Genomic DNA, 12,180 nt, shown 5'->3' with positions numbered 1-12,180 from the left:
CTTTTAATTCTTCCTGAGGGGAAAGAGAAAAATTCAACCCACACACTTCCTATGTCATACGATGTTACGAACGATAAAGCCAATCTAGATGAGCATATAAGGAACAATTATTACTAAGGTGCAAGACTAACTCTGACCTTAGTCACCTTCAGTAATTACTTCAGTTGTTTTGACAGCTGTTATCAAATTTATGAGATGGAAAGAGTGACAATACTGGATAGAAGAAGTAATAAATCTACAGAAAGGTTTCGATTTCTGACAATTAACCTAAACAAATCCTGGACATAAGTCAACCTTAGCTGGGATTGCAGCAGACTTAGTATTAGTCAGCCCCTCTGGACGTGTATAAAAAGAGCTTGAATACAGTCCTCTGGGCGGACGTCCACAGCAGACAGCATCAAGGGACATCAACAGCAGACATTACCCAGGACACCAGACCATACCACCATTCCGTCCACTGCCACCCTTGCCTTCCCACCATAATCACCGTCTGTCTCTCAACTGCGGGGAACCCCTGTGATACCGGATGTTTTCAAAATGGCCATACAATGAGACCGGGAACTCATGAGGTAAACACACAGCAAAATTCTTAACCCTCTCTCTCTCTCTCTCTCTCTCTCTCTCTCTCTCTCTCTCTCTCTCTCTCTCTCTCATCTTTCTCTGGTCTTAGTTATAGACTAGACTTAGGTTAGATGAACTTAAGAGAATATTGGGACTTATAAAGGCCCAGAATTTAGACGACTTATTGACGACCGTATATCTTTGTCACGATATAGAAGTATTTTTGGATTATTCCCTTTTTGTAGCCTTTGATTTGTACTCATTTTGTATAGCTTTATAGTTAATTAAATATGTTATTCTTATATCTAAATATGTGTCATCCTTAAGTACGACTGACACCTTGTCACAACCTCGCTCACCCTCCTACTCATTTACCACACCGACCATCACTGACAAAGAAGCCAGTAAGTGGGGAGAAGCTTGGTGCTCTACCTCCCTCAGTCCATTATTCACATAATGTTTTAACATATTATATTGTTTAGCAGTCATTCTGTATTTTTGACACTTGTGCAGTTTAGGCAGTTCTATCTCAAATATTTTATTTTTTACATCTACAGTCTCAAATACCATTAGAAATAAACCAAAAGAAACAGAGAAAAACAACATTTGGGTCTATATGTTAGGCTCAAAGACCAAAATTGCTCATTGAATGAAAAAAGGGCACAAAGCGAAATTTGCATCATGGCAGTTGTAAAAATGGCCACAACGCGTTGTGGCTAACTCAAAATGACCACAAAGTAAAATTTGCGTCGTGGCTTTTATGATATTTGACCACTATGCATTGTGGTGATTAAGAAAAGCCATTACGCATTCTGAACGCTAGCTGATGCAACCACGATACGAAGGATAGGTTGTGACTTGTCAATGGGCACATTGCAAACACTTGCGGAGTTTGTATTGTGTTTATTCTTGGCCAGTGCTGCTGTTTCTATGGTAGCTACCCTTTTCTAGAGTAATTTCAACCTATCAGAGTAATGTTTCAGGTAGTCTTATATTTAGGGTAAATCTAGGGTAAAACTATTCTGTATTCTGATGCTATTACCCATCACTCCACAAGTTTTGCTGGAAAAAGTTTTAGCCTAAAACCATTTTGTTTTTCTGTATAATTGGAAGGTTTTAGGATAGGACAACATAAGCTAAAGAAATAATGCAGATTGATGCTAGGTGCATGGGAGTACACTGTACAGCAATGTTTCTCAACAGGGGGCGATATTGTCCCCATGTGGACGTTTTTCCATGTTGAAGGGGCGATTAGTAACAATTTATATTTTTGGGGGCAAAAAACAATTTTCTGGGCGATATAGTAAAACATTGTATTAAATTAAGAATAATTAGATATCTTATTTGTTATATCATACAATAATTAAACAAATAACATTATACTAGTCACTAGTCTGTTCAATGCAGTACGAATTTGGCGTTAGCCTTGGCCCTCAGCATCAGAATTTTGAAGTGAAGGGGGCAACGATTCGTTAGAGGTTGAGAAACACTGCTGTACAGTGATACTTCGGTTTTCGTCAATAATCCATCCGAAAACAATCAGTGAAATCTGAAACTGATGATAACCAAAGTCAGCAAAAACCGAGGTATTACTGTATGTTACATCCAAGTAGGATTTTGCTTTTCTCAACTTTCATGCCATTGAGCCATTGGCACTCTCCATATCAGATGGAAATTAATACCTCTGATAAAGCCTAAAAATCCTAAGACATTTTAGTTATTAAAATTTTCAAAAACAATGAATTAAGAATTGTTCTGAATATTATTTCACAATAATAGTACAGGGATCTGCGTAATAGAATAGTTTGTCTTATTTTTTTTATTCAAGCTTGAGTTGGAGCTCGGAGAGTTTTCTCAATTTAGGGTAATTTTCTGCAGTTGAAATTGGTTTGAATATTTTAGTTAGAATGCCTGATGTTGATAGGAGATGTGCAGCTCCCAGAAATGTTTAGCTGTTGATATGAACATTAATCCATTAGGTCTCTATCAGTTAGGAAACAAGGAAAGTCTTCTTGATCGACTTTATGCTCGTAATGAATTTACAATTTCTACAGTAACTTTATTAACATTCAGGACATACCCTCAACTTTATTAACACTTTGCTCAGCATCCATGTTAACATCTGGAAGTAAGCAAGGGTTTATAATGTGTCACTGTAAAATATACTGTATTGATAAAAATGCAAATGTTGCTCAAAGAACATAAAATGCATGAATAATTAAATGTTGTAAAGTAACCAAGTTAAATTTCTGTATGTGGTGAATAATTTTGTTACCTGCTTATATAAGATGATTGAAGATAAATAAATCATAATGAAAAAGAAAGGTTTATTTTCTTATCATCACCTCGTTATCAGTTAATGTCCAAATTGTGTGGTGGCTTTTAACCATAATAAATCCATCGCACAGTGGTTTTTAACTTTAGCAGCTGATTTTTATTTTATCGTGTATAGTATATCAAGCACCTACAAGTATATGTAGTTAGACCTTTAGCACTTTTTAGCAAAATAAAAGAAACAAATGTGTATTTTTCTTCATATATTTTATTTCTTTGGAATTTTTTGATGTATGAAAATTAAATTACTAGGAAAACTTGTAAAACTAATGTTGTTCAGCATTAAAAATTGTAAATAAAAATGTTTTGAGCCTAGAATCCATATTTTAAAGTTACAAACCACTGTGCGTCATATGATCCTATATTGTGGTTGCATCAGCTAACGTTCAGAATGTGTTATGACTTTTCTTAATCACTACAACACGTAGTGGTCAAATATCATGAAAGCCACGACATGAATTTTGCTTTGTGGTCATTTTGACTTAGCCACAATGCGTTGTGGCCGTTTTTACAACACAATGCGAATTTTGCTTTGTGGCCGTTTTGAAACTACCATGTGTTGTTGTAGGTTTTTTTGCTCATTGAGTGATTTCGGTCTTTGAGCCTAACATATATACTTTCCAAATTACATTCAATTGTCATACTTTTAATATTCAGTTTGGAGGTGTGTGGTGTATATTACAGGATGCCTCAAAACACCTTTTACTCAGTTTTAAAAATAATTACAAGAGCCAGATTACAAGTACATAAATTTTAATTGTTTATAAAACTTCAGTATACACATAAAAGTATTTACACACTTTAACAACATATGCTGGAAGTGCCATCTCCAACCTGTGGTACATGGTCACATGGCAGTACATATTCTGTGCTACATGTCATGGCACTTGCAGAGAAATTTAATTTATGGCCACTTAAAAGTTTATTTTCAGCTCATTCAATGTGTGGAGGTTTTTCTTGTAAACTTGATTCTTCAAATAGCTCCACAGAAAGAAATTGGATGGTGTTAAGTCTGGCAAGCAAGGTGACCACAAATTTTTGGAGATGAGATGGTTCCCAAAAAAATTGTATAGTGTGGCCATAGTTTCTGTTGCTGTGTGACATGTCACTCTGTTTTGCTGAAACCAGCAGTGAAAATATTTAAAATATTCTTCAAGTAGCACAATCTGCCAGTTTTAAGACATCCTACACTGTCTGTCAGAAACATATGATTTCTCACTATGTATTGCAATAGTAAATCAAAGTCACGTGCATGGGCTTAGGAGAATTCTCCAATGTTGTTATATTCATGCTTCTAACATCAGTGCTTCATAGAGGGTGCTCCAATTTCTGTAAAAAAATTCACAAACTTTGAGTAAAGGGATTTTTGAAACAGTCTGCATCTGAAGAGCTCAATAATTTTATTTATGACATATGTTTATTAACTTAAAAAATTTTTGGTGAAAATAACTTATAACTACAAAATATTTTTTAATTTGTGAATATTATTTTAAAAAATAAAAAAATGAGATTATAAATTTAAAAATTGAATAAAAAATAACTATATATAATTGAGTCATGTAATATAATTGAATAATAAAATTGAGTCCCATGTAAATATTTACACAAATTTTTTTTATTACATTAGTATAATTTTTAAAGTGTTATGTTTTAAATTTACTTGATCAAACTTAATCATAATCAAATATTTAAATAGTAACATCACAGGCTACAAAAAATGCAAATGAATGAAACACATATGATAGCAAGAGACTAGTTTGATTGTTATATTTATTGTATGATTGATGCAATTTTTTTTTATGGGTTTAATATCCATAATCATTCTTTAATATCTTATTTTAATTGATTTATTGACTAATTAATCAAACTATATTATGATTATTCTGTAAAAATGAATGCTAATGATTTATAGGAACAGTCCAATTGAAAAGTTTGAAAGTGAGACTTCTTAGTAGCAATTAATTTATTTAGTTGATTTAATAATTAATTGTTTGTTAATATTTAAATTAGCAATCTTCTATTTAGAAAATTTCTAGAGTATCAGAAAGGTTACAATGTTATTACTTTTTAAAGTGTCTAGAAAAGGCATAATATATCTTTCTAACTTGTCAGCCTTATAGGACAATGCACATATCTAGAGAAGTGATATTTTGCATAATATATCATTGTAGGATTTTTAAAACTTACTCAAATGTTCTTATTTACATGTTAATGAATTTTATATAAATTTTTGGTGGGTAAATAGTCATATACTATTCATAGAAATATAATATTCAAGTAAAGTGTTCTGACTAATTAATGACAATGTTGAATGTGGTTTGTTCTTTGATAGTTATTAGTTGAAAGTTTTTGTGCATTATTTACTAAATGTATTAAAGCAGGAGTTTATTAAATAGAATTGCATGCTAAACTGATTTTTCTAAGCATGTGCAACTAACCAATTGAAAGATATAGATTGTACTGTACATAACAATATAACTAGGACATTGCATGATTTTGTCATATTGTTATAGAATTGAAATGGAGCTGGAAAGAAAGAAACAATTCCTGCACTTGCTAGGCACAAAAGAGACTATCCTTGCACCTGCTGATCATGAGAGAGAGAGGATCCTTGCACTTATCAAAATGGCGAGGCAATCCAAGAACAAAGCAATCAATGGCGATTGCTTTGTTCTTATGTTTTGTTCATTTTTGGACTCTCATTACATTTTTAAATTCCTTGTCACAATTAATGGAAAAATGGCAAAGTTTTATCAAAATTAGCTTTGACAACAAACTCAATTTCTATAAGCTCATGGAAGGCATGCTATCAACCATGCAATGACAAAGTTGTATGATTTGTGCGATATTGCTTTGTTGTGCGTGCTCGGGCTACAACCTTATATCTCAAAAATAAAGTTATAGATCCCCACTTTTTATTACATTTTTGGATTCTTTATCACAATTAATGGAAAATGGTAAAGTTTAATCAAAAGCAATCAAACAGATTTTGAAAACAAACAGAATTCTGTAAACCACATAGAAGAGGCTTCACTAATGCTTCACCTCAATTATTTAGAACCATATGATTTGTATATTTCTAAGAAAACTTAAGTGTTGCCTTTGACATAGATATTTATTAGCAGTTTGTTATTTTATCTAGTGACATCTCATTCAAGTTGTTACATCAAAAAAATAATAATTTGTAGTTTCAAATAATATTTTTCTTCATGATACTTCTATATTTCATAAAACTTCAATATAATGGAGCACTTCATTCTAAAAATTAGAAAAATACTATAAACAAATTTTTATTTACTTTGTGTTAGATAAATCAACTATATTGATTGAACAACTATAGTACAATTACAACTAATATTATTGTTTCAAAGGAACATTGTAGTTGTTCAATCAATATGACTGATTATTTGGCTTTATTTAGTCATGTATGCCAACATATGAACAGAATATACATGATACACTCTTAACTTGACCATTACTGCAAGTATCCTCCATAGTACCTCTGCAAGTAGGTGATACTTGCAGTGATGAGTTAACTTAAATCAGTGATTCAGTTTAGTACTAGATTTTGTTTTGAATATTAAATTTTTTTAATTTATGATTTTTTTTGTTTATAGTGCTCAACAAACAGCAGAAGCAACAACTGGCAAGAGAAAACTTGGAAATCAGGTAAAACTTTTTTCTTTTGATGTATCAGTCTTATTTCAAGATTTATATTTAACCTAGAAATGATCAGAAATTGAGTTGAATTATAGCTTAATCTTTTTCTATTCTTCTCGTAAATGAAATAAAAGTAATTCATTTACTGATGATGTGCTTTCATTTTCAGTTCAATTATCTTTAAATTTTTTATAAATGGTATTGTTTGTGTGTATATTATTATTGTTGAAAACTACTCTCATTATTTATGAACTGTTTAAAAACATGTATTACTTGTAGCTTCCTTATGTATATTGCAGCAAATTATTTACAATAATCATGACAACAATAATGAGCATTATGTAACCAAACAGATTATTGTAAATACAGTTGTCCCTTGATAATCCGACAGGTATGGGACCAAAGGTGTGTCAGATTACCAAAAGTGTCCGGATTACCGAAAATAATTACATATTTCGCATTGTTTTGCTAGCAGTAACTTACAATATTCTCTACTCCAACTGTTCGAACAGAACTGCTCACATAAAACACACAAAATGTGTGTCATCGAGTAAGAATTGGATGGGGAGATTCACATCGCAACATGCTTCTGTGCAAGCAGACACGTAATGGGGATGGGTACCTTGACGGGAGGTGCGTCGGACTACTGAGCATGTCGGATTAAAAAATGTCGGACTATAGAGGGACAACTGTAATCTGTTTGGTTACATAATGCTCATTAACGTTTGGCCCTTTCTGCATTATATAATTCAAAGCAGTTGTATAAAACAATTAGTATGAAAAATGAATTAAATAGTAAGATAATACCAGGTTCAATTATTTTTAATCCTCCAATTGAAACCAATATCAGTAACCAATTATTAAGTTTGTTTTAGTAATTTATGAAATTAGCGTTATCTTTAGATCATGATTATTTTGAAAACACTGAATGTGGATGAGTTTCCCCAATGATTTATATAGAAACTTAACTGTTCCAATTTATTTCTGTTGACAACTAAGAGACTTTGTTGATCAGTAATAGATATTTTATGTAACTAATGTGAATATATATATATATATACAGTAATACCCCAAACTTGCACTATAGGTGGGACCAAGCAATAACTGCCTAAGTCGAATTCGCGTAAGTCGGGGTATAATTTTGCAGTTTGGGTAAAATCCAAGTCAGATGTATGTAAGCTAATAAATGTTCTCGTTAATCTTATCTTGTCTTTTGATTCATTCACGGTTACAAGAAATCACCATATAGATTCTCTCAAGTCTCCATAGATATAATAACACAGAAATTAATAACACAAAATAAATTGTAGTTATGTGCCAATTCTGTGCGACACGTCCAAACATGTAAGCTGAACAATAGTGTGGGGGAAGTGAGTAATCAAGAGTTACGTGGCGCTCAAACAAAAGACAAATCGACAAGATTTGAAAATCGCGTAACTCCGGGTTCGCATAAGTCGAGGTATTAGTGTATATATATATGCAAAAATACACTTTTAGCAGCAAACATTTTGATTGATCAATTGAATTAAACTGTCAATTATCATTCCTATTTTATATTTCATTTGCGTAAGTTTTGTTAAGCCTGTATTACAATGATGATTTTTCTTAAAACTGAATGCAATATAATTATAATATAGTAATCTTATATTATTAATAAATGCAAGTGATTGGTGCTTTAATTAAAAAATATACTTTTGTAGTTTGTGATACCATTACATATACAGTAAAACCTGTCCAAAACAGAACATGAATAAAATGGAAGCCTGCCTAATGGGTAAAATTATTTTGAACAATGTGATTTTCTATGTTTTAAAAAACCTGTTCAAGATAAACCTGCCAGGCCAGAAAAAATATTCAGTACTGTGTAATTCCAGTATACAAACATTTTAGTGTGTCCACTGTTTGTAATGACTCTGTTCAGAAGTTATATATCTATTCATAGTATTTAGGTCAAGTGCTTCCTGTTTAAAGTTAAAGTATTTGATCCTAAATAAAATGTATTTCATTCTTGAAATGGTTTTTAAATTTATAGGTTTCATATGTGTATGCATGTATGTGAACATAAACACACTTGCTCTTACACATACATACTTGCATTCTTACACACTGACAAATAATATAAAATCTTTACCTGTATTTATTTTTTGAGAAGAAAAATTGAGACTTTTATTAGTATTAGGTAAAGTTTGATTTTTTTTTTTTGTTTATTTTTTCTTTGTCTTTTATTTTGTTTTTATGGATAAGCATTTTAAATGTTATTATTATTTATTTTACTATATCGCAAATATTTAACACTCTGCATTTAAATATTAAGAAAGTACGAGGGGTGTTCAAAAAGTATCGGACCTTTGGTCGGCAAAAATACATTTATTGATTTTGAAGTACAAAACCCTAATCCCCTTCAAAGTAGTCTCCTTGGTAATGTATATACTTCTCCCAGCGCTCCTGCCATTGCTGGAAACACTGCTGGAATGCATCTTTTGGAATGGCTATTAGCCGGTCCGTCGCATTCCGCATGATGTCTTCTCTTGACTAAAATCGGATTCCTTTTAGCGGCATTTTCAGCTTGGGAAATAGCCAAAAGTCTCACGGAACCATGTCAGGAGAGTACGTAGCGTGACAAACCACAGAAATGTTGTGTTTGGCGATGAAAGTCCAAATCAGATGCGCAGAATGGGTGGGTGCATTATCATGATGGAGCTGCCAAGTTCTGGTTGACCACAGATTCGGTCGTTTGCTTCACACAGCATCACAAAGACGATGAAGGACGTCCTGGTAGTACTCCTTTGCAATGGTTTGGCCTTGTGGTGCATACTCACAATACACCACCCCACGGGAGTTGAAAAAAAACTGTCAACATGACCTTGACATTGCTGCAGATCTGCTGCGCTTTTTTTGGCCTCGAGGATCATCCCCGAAAGCCTGCTGAATCTTGCAAATGGTTTCTGCTTGGGTATCACCAAGCTTTTGGCAAAATTTGATGCAATATTGCTGCTCACATTGTTCAGTCATTTTCCAACTTAGTGGAATCAGACGAGCGCTCACTACACGTCCTCACTCATAGGTCGACTGCCAGCAACTGGAAAAATTTCAGGACTGTGCATGACTGTCCCCTCCACAACTCCACCGAAAGAGACCTCCCGTGCATCATTGGTTTACGCGGGAAAAATAAAGGTCTGATACTTTTTGAACACCCGTCGTATTTAATAATATGAATGATTGTTTTATTTTCTCATAATACTTAAATGTATTACTTTTTATTTTAGTGTATGTGGGGGATCTAAAAGAAACCAGATTTTTTGTATAAAAACTTTATTTATTAACTTTTTTACAAAATTCCTTCAGTTACCTTCAAAGTACTCTCCATTAGATGCGATGCACTTGTCAAGTCTTTTTCCCCACTGTTTGAAGCATCTCTGGAACTCTTCAACCTTGATATCATCCAGTGCCCTTAGCGAAGCTGTTTTTACAGCCTCCACATCATAAAAATGCTTCCCTTTTAGATTTTTCTTCATTCTCGGAAACAGAAAAAAGTCGCGCAGGGCTGGCTTTGGTGAATACAGAGGATGGGGAACAACAGGCCATCCCCGAGAGGCCAAATAGTGGGTCACTCGTAAGGCCGTGTGTGCAGGGGCATTGTCATGATGAAGGAACTAGTCACCTAATCGCCAAAGTTCCGGGCATTTCATTCACACATCCTCTCGCAGACATCTTAACACTTTTTTGGTGGATTTTTTCAACGTTTTCATCGTTTTGAGATGTTGAAGGACACCCAGAACTTCGCAGGCGGAACAAAATAACAGTAAGAGAAACACAACACTACACTCAAACGTAAACCTACAAACTGACGCTATTTGCGCAGCTGTTTTGTGAAGGTCTCTACTAACCCCATGTAACGGGAGAACTCTCTACTACGTCTACAAATGGCAACATGCTCTCAGTTCAGTTTTTTTGGGTCCCCCTCATATTTTAATTTTTCCTCCAACTTATTTATTAGAATATAGAGTATTCAAAATAGTTTCCAGACTACTACTCATTGAGATTTAATTCTGAAAAATTAACTGATGTGCCTTTATATTGTATAATATATTTTACTTTTGAATTAAGAAAAAGAAACATTCGTATGAGAGATTGTTTTTCCTATTGGATTAATTTTATATTTTATAATGAAATCATTCAACCATAAATTTATACAATGAAACTGTATGAAGTTTACATTTTTATGTCACAATGTGTGTGATTTTTTTAATAAAAATATCTGCTTAAATAGTAAATTGTAGGCTTTCATTTCCTTGGAAGTTTTTCAGTATTTTCGTCTATAAATTTAAACAATATTATTCAAATTAAATGCATTTACCCCTTGTTAAAATAGTCATATTTTTTGGTGAAAAGTAAAAAAAGCCATAATTGCAGTAGATATATTTTATTATTTCTCATATACAGAGAATTAGGTACTGTACATAAAGATAATTTAATATTTGTGTATTCTTAGTTAAAAATGTAAGATTGGTGATTTATGTTTTAATTATTTTGTTTCAGGTTATTCGTAAAGGTTGGATGTGTATTCATAATCTCGGGATAATGAAAGGTGGTTCGAGAGATTATTGGTTTGTACTAACATCAGAATCTATATCTTGGTTCAAAGATGAAGAAGTAAGTACTAATCCTACTTTTTGCTATTGGTAAATATATGAAATTAAGTTATTATGTGTTATAAATAATTAATTAGGACATACGTAAATAGCCCAAAATATATTTAAATGAAAAAAATCAAATACAGGTATCTCTCATACAATGCAATACTTCTACAACATGGTTTCACTCTAACACAGTTCAAAAATTGGGGAAACCTCTGTACAAAATTTCACAACTTTTAAGTACAAACTCCTTTATTTGATATTTTTTTATTCAGATAAGTATGTGTATTATCTCAAATTTGCCCATGTATTTTAGAATATTGAAATTTTCAATTTGTTTTGTGCCATTCATCAGGTTTAATGAAAACTGTCAGTTCAATTTTTTTCTTCCTTGTCCTAGCTTTCCTATCAATCAAGTGCCATTGTTGTTGCTTTCAGATTTTATTCTTTAAGACTGTCACTGTGTTTTGTTTTTATAGATTAATCTTCATATTTAATACAAAGTTTATTTAAACATTTTTAGGTTTTTTAACTGTAAATAAGTAATTATTCATAAAAATAATGAATGAAATACAGCAGGATCTCTTACTTGAACTGTTTCCAAATTGAACAATTTGGTATTCCAACAAAAATTCTGGAAAAAATCACTCTGTCTTTGATTGAACAAGCATGACCCACTAAAACAAATTTTTGATTAATAATATATTTTTATTTTATCATACATAAAAAAAATTTATGGTAAAGAGTAAAAAAATGAAGATGTTGCTGATATACCTGAAGAAGATCAACAAAAAAGCTCAGGAGATGAGGATACTTTGTAAAAAAGAAAATGCCCTCGTTCAGTGGCGTGCTGTGACATTTGATGATAGGGAAGCTGTGTTTCTGTAAGAAGCTGACTTCCAGGGGCAATCAGTTAATTGCACGTCAGTGATGGTCTAGGGTCCATTCGTATTCATTTGTTTGATGCCAGTAAAAACTGTAGACTTAT

General features: G+C 32.5%; 1 protein-coding gene across 2 annotated transcripts in view; it reads left to right on the top strand.

The window, feature by feature from the left end:
* Nucleotides 1–12,180, top strand: part of LOC111626354 (dynamin-like) — a 116,909-nt gene that overhangs the window by 73,522 nt on the left and 31,207 nt on the right. For both annotated transcript variants that reach the window (XM_023369702.1, XM_023369703.1), the window contains exons 12-13: nucleotides 6,513–6,564; nucleotides 11,095–11,208. In XM_023369702.1, the coding sequence (XP_023225470.1) occupies nucleotides 6,513–6,564; nucleotides 11,095–11,208 (166 nt within the window). The remainder of the gene's footprint in view (nucleotides 1–6,512; nucleotides 6,565–11,094; nucleotides 11,209–12,180) is intronic.

This window comes from Centruroides sculpturatus, unplaced genomic scaffold (assembly GCF_000671375.1).
Source record: "Centruroides sculpturatus isolate CEXI.00-Female unplaced genomic scaffold, Cexi_2.0 scaffold26, whole genome shotgun sequence".
Taxonomy (NCBI): Eukaryota; Metazoa; Arthropoda; class Arachnida; order Scorpiones; family Buthidae; genus Centruroides; species Centruroides sculpturatus.
The sequence above is the reverse complement of the archived record's forward strand: the minus strand, read 5'-3'. Positions and strand labels throughout refer to the sequence as shown.